The sequence below is a fragment of the Garra rufa genome, chromosome 22, assembly GCF_049309525.1.
Source record: "Garra rufa chromosome 22, GarRuf1.0, whole genome shotgun sequence".
Taxonomy (NCBI): domain Eukaryota; kingdom Metazoa; phylum Chordata; class Actinopteri; order Cypriniformes; family Cyprinidae; genus Garra; species Garra rufa.
In genome coordinates this window covers 42,423,578-42,440,807 of record NC_133382.1, presented here as the reverse complement: position 1 = coordinate 42,440,807, position 17,230 = coordinate 42,423,578, and the positions used below count along the sequence as shown (strand labels likewise).

Here is a 17,230-nt window from a genome sequence, read left to right as displayed (position 1 = left end):
GGTGTAAGCAGAGCGTACAGATTAAAAAAAGCTCTCTCATCAGTCTTTATTGATCCACCACTTACAGTGAATAAACAGCTATTCGGCTCATCTACACAAATCACTACACGTATCTATAATATGTGGGAGCATTTTGGACTGTGATAGCACATGCACAAAATACTTGCTTCATTAGTGGTTGTTATTTCAAGTATCGAGTATCTTCTTGATGCTCTGGAGGAACAATATATTTTAAATAAAATTTAAATAGCTCGTTTTTCACTAAATAAAAATGCTGTCATGATTTTCTCATCATCATGTCACACTCTATATATTTTTTTCCTGGTGATTCATTCAGAGTTCATTTTATGTGCAACCATAATAGTTGCACCACGGCTCGCTGTTTCCTTCAGCTCAGCCTCCCTTGCCGGCATTGTTTCCCTGCTTATGCCGCATGGCTCCTTAGTTCAGAGCACTTGAACATGAAATAGTGGCGAAGGCTAACATCCATCTGCCAGCTTTGTACAGCCTACTCAATCCTCAGGGCTGAAGAATCACGGCAGCAAGACAGCAGGATATTTGGAGATGTTTTCTTTCCCCCGCTCTAATCACATTGAATGTACGCTACCTAACATATGTACTTTTTATTTTGTAACTCGTTTTTTTTGCATAATAGTTTGTTTGCGGTGTTCAGTTTTTTCCTACATGTGTAGGCCTAGGGCCCCATGAAGAGTTTTTTTTTCTAAACCGTTCTTTTTTTTTTTCTTCGACCATGCCATCCTTTCGCATTCCAAACTCTTAATTTATGCCCCTGGATTCAAAGTACATGACTCCCAAAGGTCAGACCCAACACATGCCAGAATTCCCACTGGAATCCCCTTAAAATCCTGGAATGAGAAGCGAAGAGATTTATTGCACTGAAGATGGAGGCAAACTTCTCCAGGACCCTTTTAACATGCAAGCCCACTGATATCCCTTTCTTTCAGCTAGTCTTGGCCTTTCTACAGCATGTGCTTTACACTCTCACCATTAGGGGCTGTAAACCAGGAGTCGTAGATGCCAGTCTAGACAAGGTCCAACCTACTTTTAACATCCATATGCTCCATCAGTATGCCTGTGGACACTACTGCCACCTTCTGGCTGAAGGTGTTAAGGTTTTTCAAGCTAGGTGGCACATCTTTTGGTTTTTAAAAGAAATACTTGATGGTCTGTTTTAAAAACCTAGCTCATTTCGCATTAACAATACAAACCCCCCCACAATTTTTTATTTATATTGGCATACATTTTTTTCTGCTATTAAACCATTCAAAGAGCTTTTAGACTGCCATTTAATCTGATAAACATGTACGTTTATGTGTAATTTTCTCATGTTCCACTGGAGGTTTTTACAGGTAGACATAAATGTGAATTTGCATCTGAATGTGCCGTTCTCACAGACAAAACTGGGTGATTGTGACTGTTATCTCCTCCCTTGTGGGACACATCCTCGTAAACTTCAGACAGATGACTGCTCCAGTTGGCCTCCCGCCCAGGGGGTCAGTCTCCTACAAAATGGCTAAAGAAAAGGGAAAGGTGCCATAAAAGAAAAGGAAAATCCAGTGGAAATAGTCACTCCTTTTTTAAGTCATTCTCACACACTCATCTAAGGACCTGTCTTCTTTGTGGCAACAGAGGCACAGAGGCGCTGTATAGACATATTGAGCTTTCTATTTACCAGCAGAAGCATCAGGGGGTGAGTCTGGGGTTCTGGGGTCATGCAGAAGGCAACGGTCATCTCGCGGTCAACTACAGTAGGTCATTATTCAGCCTAAGCCAATAGTCCAGAACTGCACGGCGGCCGCCCCCCTCACACTCTGCATAATTATTATAAATGGGAGGCCACATAAACAGCCATCATTACAGGCTCTCAGCAGCATACACAATCCACTTTAAATGCCTATTAAGTTTAAGTGCCATCAGTAATCCCCAAGTGTACTTTTACAACGACAGATTATTTGGTCATCCACATTTTTACTCGATGTCGCACCTTCGAACGCCCAGGATTTGGGATTAAATAAGGCCTGTGGCGTTTCCGCCTTGGTTTATTTGACTACGCCAAACAAATATTAATATTACGAGTTCTTAATGGTGAGCTGCGATGAGAATGACATGCAAATGAAATGCGCTGATTGAGATAAATTGAACGGCGGCTGTCTTTGCTCGAGCGGCAGATCAATACCTGTTCGCCACCTGCCGTGTCTGCTGCTTAGGACTAGCAAACAACGTGACGTATGGGTGTTTGTCTTTTAAGATGGCTGGATGAGTGAGTCCCTGTGCAGCACTGAGCGTGTGGAGCCAATGCTTTACGATGCGAGTTAAGGAAAGAGAAGCAGGAGAGGAAAAGCGAAGGAGGGGGTTGTAGCACCCGAGTGCCGGGTTCAGCGGCGGGGCAATGAGAGACTTCCTGCGCTCCATCACTCCCAAGGCCTACCTCAGTCAGCTGGTGGCCAGGGGCAGAGGCCTCATGCCTCATTCTTATTACCATGTCTGCTGCCTCCACAGTGTGTGTGCGTTTCTACCCGCAACCGGAAAAAATGAATGCGCACGGGCACCGAGGGAGAGTTTGCAAATAAGGGAAATGATTAAAACGCGATTGAGGAAGGAGGCGTGCATGCAAAGCGCGTCGTCTTGGAGGGAATTTATAGGGGGCAGAGGAAGAAAAGGTTGATCGGAATTCTGGCGTTATTACAGACGAGAGTCACTTTTGAACCTGTCATGATATTGTTCAAGTTAGGCCACTCCTTTTTAAGGCATCATTAGCTGTCAATCTGTCCCCTGGTCGCTGGAGAGCAATGGGCCCATCTGAATACCATTGCCAGCCGCCCCCCTGAGTGAGAAATAAATGATATCAGTGGCACACTGCAGGTGTTGTCATGGCAACGCACACTCTCGATAGCTCCCTGTGCCAACTCCGCCTTCCTCGGAAGAAGGTCATGCGGAGGTCAGCGCCATCGTAGTGACGCGCTTCACTTTTCGCAGCAGCTGCCCACCAGACCTAGACCAAACTGAGACGCACCTGACCCTGTCCTGTTACAGAGAAGCTTCCCGAAAAGCCACCCATTATCCCTGTCCTGTGCAGTTCTTTCGGGTAAATCTCTATAACAACCCTTTCTACGGTCAGACGCAGATTGGATGTCTCCCAAATGCCTCTAGCTGACAGATGCATTGCCGAAAGGCAGATTGCTAATACTGGGAGGCGGGAAAAATGAGGCAGGAATGAAAAGGACACGAGTCATCGAAATGGGACGGACTGCACTGGAATGTATTGACTCTCTTTCTTGTACTGCATGTGTACTCTGTTTGAACCCACAGTTACACCATGTTGGGGAGGGTGGGGGTGAGGAAGGCGGGGCGGAGGAGGCGTGTTGGATGGGAGGAGGTGTAGCGTGCACAAAACGGCTTGATCAACCATTGACGCACCTGTGATTTCCAAGAGTATTATACAGCAGTTTGTTCCAGTCCTCGACACTGATTGCCGTTCTGAGATTGCTGATATACAGTTCAATCGTACTGGTACTTTTCACTGTTTTAACACTGTGTTCCAGAAACACTGTCATTCTGTGTGTTAGAAAGAGAGATTTTCAGTGACTCTTTTTCAGTGCAGGTTACTTCGTTACACCAGTAGGTGGTGACACAGAACTGTGCGTTCCTGAATAAATCAGTGTTTTTGAACAAATCCGTTGATTGAGTGATTCAATGACTCACTCAGTGAAGTGATATACGTATGTCATTGAATCATTTACTCAATTAATTTGTTTGGAAATGAGGGCTGCATCCGTAATCGCATACTTCCCTGTTATATAGGTGAAAAACTTTATGTGACAAAAGAAGCACGTCTTAATTCACAGTACTCATAAAAGAGTAGGCTGAATGACTGGCTACTTCTGGTGAGATTCTGAAGTGTGTGTTAGATGGATACGCTACTATTCTGTGGCCATAAGGCCATGGGACAGGAGTTGTGTGTGGCAGTGAAGTCATTCTTTCTTTACTTCATTACACCAGTAGGTGGCGATGCACAACTGTATGTTAATGAATAAATCTGTTTTTGAACAAAACGGTTGATTGAATGATTCAGTGACTCACTCAATGAAGTGACATGAATCAATAAATTGTCCACATGCGTATGTCATTGAATCATTTACTCAATTTGTTCAGAAACGAGGGCTGCATCTGAAATGGCATACATCCCTACTATATTGTAAGCAAAAAACTGTATGTGACAAAAGAAGTATGTCCGAATTTACAGTACTCATAAAACAGTACACTGGATGACCTGCTGCTTTCAGTGAGATTCTCAAGTGGGCATACGATGGATACTTTACTATCCCATGAGGCAATTAAAGAGAAGTGGTGAATGGCAGTGAAGTGTCTCTTTTTTGTTGTTGTCTGTTTTTACTTCATTACACCAGTAGGTGGGGACATACAGCTTTATGTTCCTGAATAAATCTTTTTGAACAAATCGGTTGATTGAGTGATTCAATGACTCACTCAGTGAAGTGACATGAATCAATAAATCATCCATAAGCGTATGTCATTGAATTATTTACTCAATTTGTTCAAAAAAGAGGGCTACACCCAAAAACGCATACATCCCTACTATATAGAGACAAAAAAAGAAGTATGTCTGAATTCATAGTACTCATTAAAGAATAGGCCAGATGACCCTCTACTTCCAGCAAGATTCTAAAGTTTGCTCAGATGGATACTTTACTATCCCATGAGGTCATGGGAAAGGAGTTGTGAATGGCAGTGAAGTAACTCTTTGTTACTATATTACTCCAGTAGGTGGTGACGTACAACTGTCTGTTCCTAAATAAATCAGTGTTTTTGAACAAATTGGTTGATTGAGTAATTCAATGACTCACTCAATAAAGTGAAATAAATCAATAAATGGTCCATATGTGCATGTCATTAAGTCATGTACTCATTTAATTTGTTTTGTAAGAAGAGCTGCATTCAAAATGGCATACTTTCCTACTATATAGTTGGCGAAAACTCTGTGACAAAAGAAGTATGTCCAAATTCACAGTACTCGTAAAAGAGTACACTAGATGACCTGCTACTTCCAGCGAGAATGTAGTACGTCCAGATTACATTCATACTACACACATTCGTACCATATAGAACACATTTTTAGCAGCCATGACGTAATTACTTATTCAAAAAAAGTACTCATGACTACTCATGAGAGTATGCGATTTCGGATGCAGCCACTGATTCATTCTGAAACAAAACAATTGAATTTCTTTATGATTGATTCACTGAATCATTTCCTCAACTGATTTGTTTAAAACACAGATTCGGGTGCATTATGGGAATTAAGGTGCATTATGGGAATGAATGAGTGCACATGATAATATCCACTTTTATTTTTGGACATCATCTTTCAAGTGCATTGCATAAGCGTATAGAGGGTGATTTCGGACACAGCCCATCTTTATGAGCAAACTATTGAATCATTTAAACAACCAATTTGTTCAATTCAATTCAATTCTTGAGTGCCACACTGTGACAAACAAGATGCTGGAAAAGAGGCGAGCTGTGAGTGCAACAGTCAAATGTGTCCTAGTGCATGTTTGCATAGAAAAACGATAGAAAAGCAGTGCCGTAAAATGCAAAACACACTGTGAATGGCCCCTTCTGGCAATACTGGGTCTAAACTGTAAGTTATTCACTATTAACTTCTTGTTTACTGAACTGTCGTATGAGAACATCAATCTACACCTCCAACAATCCCCATCTGCAGAGCTGCATGCGTCTCAAACAAAGAGCTCAAGTTCTTAGATGTACCGCTACCGAGGCGTTGATGCCGCAGCGGCATTGAGCTCACCGTCCAGATGGATTTTATTCCGTATAGCATCATTAAAGCGGCTCATCTGCATGGGCTGAGGACTACATTAGGCTCTCAGCACTGTGGGTGTGCTTAAAGAGAGGAAGGTAATTAGTTCCTACTCTCCTCAGCAGGCAGCGGATGGATGACATGCTCATCATGTCTAAATGTACAGTGTGTGCTGCTGGAATACTAAAGCTCTTAAAACACTTCAGTCTTTCACTATCAGTGTATCTCGTGTTCTTTAATCTCCTCATTTATAAACCCCTCTCCACCTGAATCTGTCTTCATTCATTAAAGGCCAGATCTGGGGCTCTCTCCACTCTTACTCTGAAGAGCTTTGGCCTGGAATAGCTCTTAAAGATATCTGAATTCGGAGAGGAGTGAATCGAGAGAATGTTATGGCGGAAAAACAAAGCACTTTCAGAAAAGAATAAAGAGAGATTTCTTCTGCTTCGCTCAAGGCATAAGATGTTATTATACTTTTCTGGCACCCTGATATAATCATTTGTGCATCCAATAACCAACATTATCCAAACACTATTAAACTAGTCCCCTAACTTACGTCAGCATCTCTGGCGGCAGTCATTGTCTCTAACTTCTAAAACAGATTCACCACACACTTCTTTAATTACCATAGAAATTAGTAAATCGGCGTTTCAAGATTTAAACTAACATTTACATTTGCATTGAATGGCTGTATGCAGGTGCATGAAATTTCGTCCTATTACAAACATCCTGATATTTTGTTTTTATGTGCAGTTTCAAAGCCCTTATGATCCATACAACTAAGTAAACACCCTTAACTACACCATCAGCACCATCTCTTGCCACAGCGTTTAATTTTCTATGATTCTGCTGATAAAAATCCTCATCACACTTGCATCAGTTCCTGAGTGGCTAAACAGTGTTTCTGTGACAGAAGGTGACAAGATTTTTAATGTTTTTTGAAGAAGTCTCTTCTGTTCACCAAGCCTGCACTTATTTGATGCAAGGTACAGCAAAAACAGTAAAATTTTGAAATGTTTTTACTATTTAAAATAACTGTTTTCTATTTGAATATATTTTAAAATGTAATTTATTCCTGTGATCAAAGCTATATTTTCAGCATCATTACTCCAGTCTTCAGTGTCACATGATCCTTCAGAAATCATTCTAATATGCTGATTTGCCATCCAAGAAACATTATTATTATTTATCTTATCAATATTTAAAACAGTTGAGTGCATTTTTTCAGGTGTCTTTGAGTAGAAAGATCCAAAGCTCAGCATTTATCTGAAATAAAATTTCTAAAGGATCCTGTGATTGGAGTAATAATGCTAAAAAATCAGCTTTGAAATCGCAGGAATAAATTACATTTTAAAATATATTTAAATACAAAGTAAATAGTAAAATATTTCAAAATCTTACTGTTTTTGCTGTACTTTGGATCATATAAATGCAGGCTTGATGAGCAGAAGAGACTTCTTTACTTTAACAAACATTAAAAGTCTTACTGTTCAAAAACTTTTGACTGGTAGTGTATGCAAAAATGGCTAAGAAAATTTGCTGATGAATTGATTTTATATTTCCTATCTAATATGATGAAATTCATCCAATGTGTTACCTTTGAACTAAATCAGTTGAAAAATAACTGTACGGTGGTGTCTTCTGATCATTGAGCAGATCCTCACACAAGTCTGTATTTCTGTCTTTCAAAACTAGGAATATAACATCCATGGATGGTGGGTCGGAGAGATGAATGGTGCTATTGGCATAGTCCCCAAGGAGTTTTTACATCCTGCTTATATTCTATGAGGTACTTACATTCACAGAATCATTCTGCGCATGAAGAAACCCATCTTAAATTTATAGTTAGAGATTATGTAATTGTCAATAAACTTTACCACTGTTTTAAAGTTGAAAAAGTTGCAAAATTGCTTCAGAATTAAATTCAGTCCCTCCATGCTGACACCTGCTGGAAATTATTGCAACTACAAAGATATATGACATGATTATTTTAGATGAACAAATTTAGATTATTCAAATTGGTATTACATGTTCTTGTTTTCTCTTCCAGGTTTGCTTTTTGTGACGATCAGAGAATGTTCAGCGATATAACACTTCAACACCTGTCATGGTTTGGAAACGGTCTATGATTAGATTACAACGTGTATTCAAGTAAAATTGCATTTTAGTCCATTTCTTGAACCTAAACCCTGAGACCACGTTTCTTACAATATTCTTTTTGTATAGACGCCTATATATATATATATGTATCTTGCATAATTAGTGCACACTAAGAGGCTTATCTAAATCTAAGTCATGGTTTTCTGATTTATTCAAACATAAATGACATCTGTGACCCTGGGCCACAAAACCAGTCATAAGGGTCATTTTTTTTTCAATTGAGATTTATACATCTGAAAAAATAAATCTAAATATTGAGAAAATCACCTTAAGAGTTGTCCAAATGAAGTTCTTAGGAATGCATATTACTAATCAAAAATTAAGTTTTGATTTATTGATGGTAGGAATAATATAAAACATCTGCATGGAACATGATCTTTACTTAATATCCTAATGATTTTTAGCATAAAAGTAAAATTGATCATTTTGACCGATACAATGTATTTTTGGATATTGCAACAAATGTACCTGTGCTACTTAAGACTGGTTTTGTGGTCCAGGGTCACATTTATGCAAATGGTGAACATATGAAAACATTTGTAGAGCAAAAACTACTTTTCCCAACATCTCATTTATCATCACTTAAATATTGACTACAATCTTTTTTTAATGCACAATTTAGGCCGTGACTGAAAAAAAACATTGTTATAAAGTATTCTTTAGTATGTTGAAGACTTTTCCTAACTCTGCATTTGTATTACTCCATAGAAATAACATGTCACACCTCAACTTAAAATAAAAAGCCTTGCCACTTTGAACTTAAATATACTTTGAGTATTCTATAATATGGATAAAATGAGAAAAACATTCAGGAAAAAAGCACAACACAAAAGCAGCAGTTAATGACGTGCCTTAAATGTATTGTAAAAACAATAGTTTATTCAGCAAAATGTATCACTCTTAAAACTGGACAAAAAGAAACCATAAAAAGCTTCCAGAATTTGACGAATCAGTTATTTCAGATGAAAATATAATATTCCACCATGTAATAACTGTCAGCACGCACTCCAAATAAAACTTTGCACAATAACTGCCTCGCTTCCACTTTAGCCTACACGTACATATCAGATGAACAACGTAACCTGCTTAAGTGAAATACAGCATCAATAAGAGCTTCACTGCTTCTCGACCAGAGAAACCGACCATCATGGGTAGATCCATAATCATGTAACCCCTAAGGAGGCTGAGAAATACTTGAAATGGATTCAAAAACAGACCTACATGGATTTTGGCTTTGCAAAAGATAAAAAAAAAATAAAATAAAAAAAAATGAAATCCACCGTTGAAATGTTTCTTTAATTAAATAAAGAAAAACAAATCTGAGACAGTTTCCTCGGGATGCGTGTTCAGGCTCTACCTTTATACATTTATACTGTCCACTAAGAAACCCAAAAAAAGCAAAATCAAAAAGGGCTCATTTTAAAGGGTTTAAAATAGTGACCATATTTTACATTTCTATCTTAAGTGGCATGTTCTATCAGGCCGGATTGAGCGGTCCTTCTCTTGGCCTGGGTGTAATGGGTGACGGGACTGCTCTAGAACCACCTGAAGGCTAAACTAGCTCCAAATGGTGGAAGAACGGGCCAAGAATGAAAGGGGAGGGGATCTTAGTACAGAGCATCGGTGTTGCTGCTCCTCGGCCTCTTGATCTTTTCGATGTTCTTCAAGATCATGTCATGTAATGTTACCTGCAAGAAAATGTTGCTTTATTAAATCAGTTATCACAACAACTCCCAGACAGTATATACAGTTGAAGTCAAAAGTCTACACCTTACACGAATGTTAAATAACTAAAATAAGAGGGATCATACAAAATGCATGTTATTTTTTATTTAGTACTGACCCGAATAAGATATTTTGCCTAAAAGATGTTTACATAGTCCACAAGAGAAAATAATAGCTGAATTTATAAAAATTACCTTGTTCAAAAGTTTACATACACTTGATTCTTTTTGTTGTTACCAGTTTAGTGATAGTTGTTCATGAGTTTGCTGTTCTTGAGAAATTCTTTGGTTTTTGAACCCTTTCCAACAATGACTATGATTTTGAGATCCATCTTTTCACACTGAGGACAACTGAGGGACTCATATGCAACTATTACAGAAGGTTCAAACGCTCACTGATGCTTCAGAATGAAAAACAATTCATTAAGAGCCAGGGGTGTAAACTTTTGAACAGAATGAAGGCGTGAACATTTTTCCTATTTAGCCTAAATATCACACATTTTTTCCATTTAGTACTGCCCTTCAGAAGCTACAGAAGATACTTGCATGACTCAAGAGTATGTACATTTTTGAATGGGGGTCATTTTTATAAATTCAACTTATTTTCTCTTTGTGAACTATCTTTCTTTTGTAAACATCTTCAATGTGAATTATTCAGGTTAGTACTAAATAAATAACATGCATTTTGTATAATCCCTCTAATGTTGGTAAAATAATTAACATTCTGCAAGGTGTATGTACAGTTGAAGTCAACTTCAACTGTACATACAGTACAGATAATCTTTAAAATTATTCCCATTAATATGGTTATGGGAATACTTACATATTGATTTCTCAGTTCTGACACTATAATCTTGAGGCTGATGTATTCCTTCTCATCAATCTCGGTCACTGTGCGACGATAATCCTCCTGTAACAGTCAAAATATATTATACATCATTACATATATCAAATAATTACTGAATTCCTGATCTAAATACTATGTATGTTGACTCAATATGACTTACAACATGAGGGTATTTTGCTATTTTGGAAACCAGCTTTGCCCTTGTGATGTAGTACCTGTAAAACAAAGTATTTTAAAAATACGAAGGAAAATAAATGAATAATAAATCTTTATTTGACTAACATACCTGGATATCTGATCTAAGAAAGCAGCTGCTTCCCCTTCCACTGTTCTGAGTTCAGCCACCGTCTCCTCCTGTGGATAGTGAAGATAAACAGAATCACAGCACAAGCTAGTCACCTGATAAATTCTTTTTTTATTTGACATTTCCTGAAAGTCAAATGAAAGTCTTTTTAAACAACAAAAAAAAATTACAGCAAATTGTGAAGGATCACTGCTCGTCCTGTTATATCTGCCTACAACAAATGTAGCTCATGTTATTACAAGTCCTTTAGTGGAGCAAACTGAAAAAAATGTGGCACCATACCTGAATTGAGACACCAAAATTGTTGCCATCTTCTATTCTTGGGATTAACAACTGAACCCACATCTTGACCTATAAAACAAATGAAAACAACATTTGTCCAACACGCTTTTAATCAGTGAGAGCATGTCTGAGACTATGGTAACATAGCCTTACCGTGTTGCATTTTTCTATGAGAGTTCTGATTTCAGGTTTGACTTTTTCAATCAGTTCCACCAGCTTGCCATTGCTTTTCATCATTCCACCAGGCATGACAAAGACCTTGGTCCCGCCAACTACAAACAGAAATCACAGACTTTGTTTTCACTGGGTGCTAACATGCGCTTTCAGTGATGTGATCACACACGGTCAGGCGAGACGCATTACTGTTTCCATCTGGTATTAAAGGATTAGTTCACTCCAGAATTGAAATTTCCTGATCATTTACTCACCCCCAAGTCATTCAAGATCTTCATGTCTTTCTTTGTTCAGTTGAGAAGAAATTAAGGTTTCTGAGGAAAACATTCCAGGATTTTTCAGTCATTTTCTAAATAAAGTAATAATTTAGATATTTAACCACAAATGCTCATCTTGCACTAGCTCTGCATCCACGACTTCATGCATTATGATTACGTAGTCACATTGGAAAAGTCATGTGTGACGTACAGTAGGCGAAAGTACAGACCCAGTGTTTACACAGCAAACGTGCAAAGGAAATCAAAAGCCTTTTACAAAAAAAAAAAACAAAAAAAAAAAAATGACATTGGACGATTTCAAAGTTAAAGGAGAAAATAAGATGTAGTTTTTCACCCTAACCTACCTTTTTCAACCAAAGTACATAGATGAACTAACCACACCTTTTCAATGTGATTATGTACTGCAGGAAGTCACAGACACGCATCGCAATACTAGTGCAAGACAAGCATTTGTGGTTAAAAAGTATATCCAAATTCGCTAGATAAGACCCTTATTCCTCAGCTAGGATTTTGCAGAGCCCTTTAAAGCTGCACTAAAAGTGCAATTTGGACCTTCAACCTGACGATCCCCCCATTGAAGTCCACTATATTAAGAAAAATCCTGGTATTTTTTCCCCAAGAACCTTTTCAACTGATGAAAGAATGACATTAACATCTTGGATGACATTGGGGTGAGTAAATTATCAGGATATTTTACTTCAGGAGTGAACTAATCCTCAAGTGTTCAAATACATCTTGTGATTTTGTCTTACTCTACAACTCTTTTGCAGGAGCGCTTGTGAGTACTACTGAATGTACAAACCTTACAAGCGAGCGGGAAGGCAAGCAAAGGACAAAAGTATGTAGGTTGACATTGATCATAATCCATGTGGTTTGGTTCAACTAGACTGCAAAAGCAAATTTAATCTAATGAGTTAACTACCTCTGGAAGTGGTTGTAAGTAGACAAACTCAACTTTTTAAACCCCATTTACACCTGTATTTAGTGTTGTCAACTTGTGACGGATTTACAAAAAAGCATCTTAGAACTATTTTTTCTCTTCTGTGTCAGTTTTCATTGTACTTTCACAAGATTTCATAAGATTCCTTAGTACTTTTCTGGGCCTTGAACGTGTCAGTTGCATTGCTGTCTATGCAGGGTCAGACAGCTGTAGGATTTCATCAAAAATATCTTAATTTGTGTTTCGTAGATGAACGAAGGTCTCACGGGTTTGGAAGGACATGAGGGTGAGTAATTAATAACAGAATTTTCATTTTTGGGTAAACGATCACTTTAATACCAGGTGTAAACAGGGCCACAAGATAATGTAAGGAAGAGTGAGGGTAGGATGTTTTGGTATAGGTTTCCATTTTTTTTGCTAAATTAAAGATACAGTTTTTATTAAGCAGGAAAACCCACCTTTGTCATCTCCTGCACCATCTTCGAGTTTCCTCTTTTTAGCATTTTGCTATTGAGAAAATATTTCAAGGTTACTAGCTGGTCTTTGTTTTATTTCAAACATACAATGTTTGCAAGCAGCAACAGAAACTTATCCCATCCTATTCAAAGACTTTACAACACTCTTTCAACTTGAACTGACTTTGATGGATGAATGTAGAAGAAACTTGAAAAATGGCTTCTTACCCCCTCTAGCCCATCGTGGATGTCTGTAAGTAGAATTGGGTCTGGCACTGTCAAATTGATCTCTGAATGAATTTCTTTCAGCTCACGGATATTAATAGTAGGCTCCTAGATTAAAAAAAAAAAAATCAAGATGTAAAATCAAAAGGCTAGTCACACAAATTACAAACATCACACAAAGCACGCATGAAAAAGTAAATGTCAAGAATGCATCATTTTTCAATTATTAAACTTACCTTCAAAAACTGGTCCAGCTCTAACAGTTTCTTCGGGAAAAAGTTAGCAACCAAGTCTTCAGCCTAAATTTGAATAATTTAATAATAAGCTGTCCAATAGCCACAAAAAAATCCATATCCATTTATATATAAAGTCTGGGTAGGTGCAGTAATGGTTTACCTCTGCTGTAATTCGTTCCCTGAAAGCATCAACCTGACAAGACAATAAATATTCACATAATTATAAACCACAAGACATTCAACCCACAATCTGATTTTTACTGTCACGGTTTTTAAAATAATATATTTGAAAGTCAATCACTTTCAGAAAAAAACCGTTGGCCCTTCTATTTTAAGACGCTGAATGTTTACAGCATGTACATGTAATCGAGCCGTTTCCCGCTCTCCCTTGACTTGTTAACCTCGCGATCTTCACCGTAACGTAATCGTTTGCCAACATAATTACCGGCTTTAATATACTTTTATTTGACTGATGTTAAAATCGTGCTGAAAACACTATGCACTTCTCCAGCAGCGAAATGCTGCTGTGCTAAAAACACGCTTCATCCACACCCTCGCGGTAAACGCACATGTGTGAGCTCTGGCTTCAACCCGAATGTCTGATAAGTATAATCCTCACATACTTTACTTCAATATGTATTTTCTGTCTTAAAACGCAACTGATTTCACAGCATATGTGAGCGTAAAAGTTGGCTAACACGCTCACGAGGCAACTCATGCGCAAGCCGGCTAGCCGCAAGCTACAAGCTTACAAACAGTTCAATTTGAGTGCTCGTTATTTAAATAGGAGAAGGGACGAGACATTTACCTTTGTTTTGATTTCATTGTCCACCTTAAGAAGCGAAGACATCGTATTAATTCAATAATCGAGGAAAGTAAGGGATTGTCCTAAAAGCATTAACTAACCGTGTGGCTCACTAACTGCTGTCAGCCACAAGGCACTTGCGCGCTTTTAGATGACGTGAACGCTTCGCGACCATAGATATGAATACATAGCTGTCACATCTGTTTCGTAGCTGTGCATCCATCTATCTGATTTGGCTCGTCGCCCAGGCTGGTTTGAAAGTGTTTTTAGCTGGTCAGTCTGGTCTTAGCTGGTAAAACCGAGAGACCCGTTAAAAGACCAACCAAGTTTAAACCAGCTATTTTCAGCTAAAAGTTTTAGCCTAGACTAGACTAGACAACCGACTTAGGCTACATTTAATTGGTTTTATTTGTATTTTTACTGAATCACATGGGTTTATAGCTGGTTGCTTTGCTAAATCAACTGGTTTTTAGCAAGTTTTAGGCTGGTTTTGCTAAATTAGCTGGCTTTAGCTGTTTTAAGTGTTTTTTTTTATACTAAATTAGGTGGTTTTAGTTGGCTTTTTGCTGAATCAGCTGTTTTTAGCTGTTTTTTTTGCTAAATCTGCTGGTTTTAGTCTGAGTTAACTGGCTTTTAGCTGTTTTTTGCTAAATCATCGGGTTTTAACTGGTTATTAGCAAACTTTGCTGGTTTTAGCTGTTTTTTTGGTAAATAAGCTGGTTTTAGCTTTTTTTAAAGCTGTTTATTAGCTGGCTTTTTGTTAAATTAGCAATTTGATTGGGTTTAACTGGTTTTAAGGTGTTTTTTGCTAAATCAGCTGATTTTTCTGGCAGCCATATCACCCTGTAGCCCAAGTAAGCTACAGGGTTGAGTACCTGGATGGGAGACCTCCTGGGAAAACTAGGTTTCGGCTGGAAGAAGTGTTAGTGACAGGGGTTGCTCACCCTGTGATCTGTGTGGGTCCTAGAACCCCAGTATAGTAACAGGGACATTATAGTGTCAAAAAGCACCGTCCTTCGGATGAGACATCTGAAAAGTATGGTCCTGACTCTCTGTGGTCATTAAAAATTCTAGGATGTCTTTCGAAAAGAGTGTGACCTCGGCATCCTGGCCAAATTTGCCCATTGGCCTCTGACCATCACAGCCTCCTAATCATCCCCACTTCTACTGACTGGCTTCTTCACTCTGTCTCCTCTCCACCAATAAGCTGGTGTGTGCTGGGCGTTCTGGCGTACTATGGCTGCCGTCGCATCATCCAGGTGGATGCTGCACTGGTGATGGATGAGGAGATCCCCCGACCGCATAATGTAAAGTGCTTTGAGTGCCAATCAAGTGCTGTATAAATGTAATGAATTATTTTAGCTGGTTTTTGTTGAGTGGTTTGTTTTTTGATCGGAATCAGCTGGTTTAAGATGGGTTCAGCTAGTTTTACCTGTTTTTTTAGCTTGTTTTTTCACTAAATTAACTGGATTCAGATGTGTTTTTTTTTTTTTTTTTGCTAAATGAACTGGTTTTAGCTGGTTTTTAGCTTTTGTTGCTTAATCAGCTGCTTTTAGCTGTTTTTTCTTTTAAGTTTGTTTTCACTAAATTAACTGGATTCAGAATTTTTTTTTGCTAAATCAAGTGGTTTTAGCTGTTTTTTTAGCTGGCTTTTTGTTAAATCAGCTGATTTTAGTTGGGTTTAACTGGTGTTAGCTAATTCAGCTGGTGTTTTAGCTGTTTTTTTTTACATTGTTTACACTAAATTAACTAGTTACAGTTGTTTTTGTTGCTAAATCAGCTGGTTTTAGCTGTTTTTTTCTAAATCAAGTGGTTTTAGCTGGTTTTTGTTGAGTCGGTTGGTTTTAGCTGGTTTTCGTTAAATGTTTTTTAACGGAATCAGCTTGTTTTAAGCTCTGTTTTTGCTAAATCGACTGGTTTCAGCTTGGTTTGTAGCTTGCCTTTTTGTTAAAATAACTGTTTTTAGCTGGGTTTCGCTAGTTTTACATGGTTTTAGCTGGGTTTCACGACAATAATTGTTTTTTGCTAAATCAACTGGTTTTAGCTGGTTTTTAGCTTTTGTTGCTTAATCAGCTGCTTTTAGCTGTTTTTTCTTTTTAGCTTGTTTTCACTAAATTAACTGGATTCAGATTGTTTTTTTTGCTAAATCGAGTGGTTTTAGCTGTTATTTAGATGGCTTTTTGTTAAATCAGCTGGTTTTAAGATGTTTTTTGCTAAATCAGCTGGAGTTAGCCATTTTTTTGCTAAATCAACTGGTTTTAGCAGTTTTTTTACCTTGTTTACACTAAATTAACTGGTTAATTGGTAGTTTTACCTGGTTTTAACTAAATTAATAGTTTTTTTGCTACATCAATTAGTTAAAGCTGGTTTTTAGCCTTTGTTGCTAAATCAGCTGCTTTTAGCTTTTTTTAAACAAGTGATTTTAGCTGTTTTTTGTTACTTAAGCTGGTTTCAACTGGTCTTTAGCTTTAATTTCAATAAGCTGGCATTAGTTGGTTTTTAGCTTTTAAAAACTAGCCAATTACAACTATTTAAAACTGAAAACCTTTAAACTTTAAGCTTTTAAAATTACTTAACTTTCTGACTAGGCTTTTTTTAAGCCAACTTAAAGTTTGTCTACAAACCTTTTAATCTATTTTTAAATCTGATATCATGTGAGAGAGATGCAGAACCAAATCAATAAGCATAGCTAAACGGTATCTATCTATTCATACATCTATGTTCAGGACGACTTCGAAAGACGCAGGGTGCATGCGTGCGTCATATTTTTCACTGTAAAATATTATTTAATGGAATCACAAGATAGGCACTTACAAGAACCAGTTAAATACTTTCACGAGCCTTTAAATGTGTTTCATTTTATTTTTTTTAATAATAATAAAACGTAAAGTAAATCTGACACACTTCCTCTGACGCGTGTTGGGGGCGTGTCCGAATCAACGA

The 17,230-nt window shown here is 37.8% G+C and overlaps 2 protein-coding genes across 2 annotated transcripts in view; one reads left to right on the top strand and one right to left on the bottom strand.

Moving 5' to 3' along the window:
• LOC141298231 (src kinase-associated phosphoprotein 1-like) overlaps positions 1 to 8,759 on the top strand; it is a 36,437-nt gene extending 27,678 nt beyond the window's left edge. The window contains exons 12-13 of the mRNA XM_073828740.1: positions 7,553 to 7,646; positions 7,908 to 8,759. Of these exons, the coding sequence (XP_073684841.1) occupies positions 7,553 to 7,645 (93 nt within the window). The 3' untranslated portion in view covers position 7,646; positions 7,908 to 8,759. The remainder of the gene's footprint in view (positions 1 to 7,552; positions 7,647 to 7,907) is intronic.
• A 101-nt stretch (positions 8,760 to 8,860) lies between these two features.
• On the bottom strand, positions 8,861 to 14,424 carry LOC141297884 (proteasome activator complex subunit 3-like). Its single transcript, XM_073828349.1, has 11 exons — positions 14,291 to 14,424; positions 13,643 to 13,675; positions 13,483 to 13,545; positions 13,250 to 13,354; positions 13,025 to 13,073; positions 11,328 to 11,446; positions 11,175 to 11,243; positions 10,875 to 10,942; positions 10,749 to 10,803; positions 10,565 to 10,651; positions 8,861 to 9,705 (listed from the first exon to the last, which is right to left on the bottom strand). The coding sequence occupies exons 1-11, from the start codon at positions 14,330 to 14,332 to the stop codon at positions 9,625 to 9,627; spliced, it is 771 nt and encodes a 256-aa protein (XP_073684450.1). The 5' UTR covers positions 14,333 to 14,424; the 3' UTR covers positions 8,861 to 9,624.
• Positions 14,425 to 17,230: the final 2,806 nt, after the last annotated feature.

Excerpts from the sequence above, each read along its gene's own strand:
- LOC141297884 (XM_073828349.1), bottom strand. The coding sequence starts at position 14,332 with ATGTCTTCGCTTCTTAAGGTGGACAATGAAATCAAAACAAAG. Across the intron at positions 13,546-13,642 it reads GGGAACGAATTACAGCAGAG|GCTGAAGACTTGGTTGCTAA; the intron begins GTAAACCATTAC and ends ATTCAAATTTAG. Across the intron at positions 13,355-13,482 it reads AGCTGGACCAGTTTTTGAAG|GAGCCTACTATTAATATCCG; the intron begins GTAAGTTTAATA and ends TTTTTAATCTAG.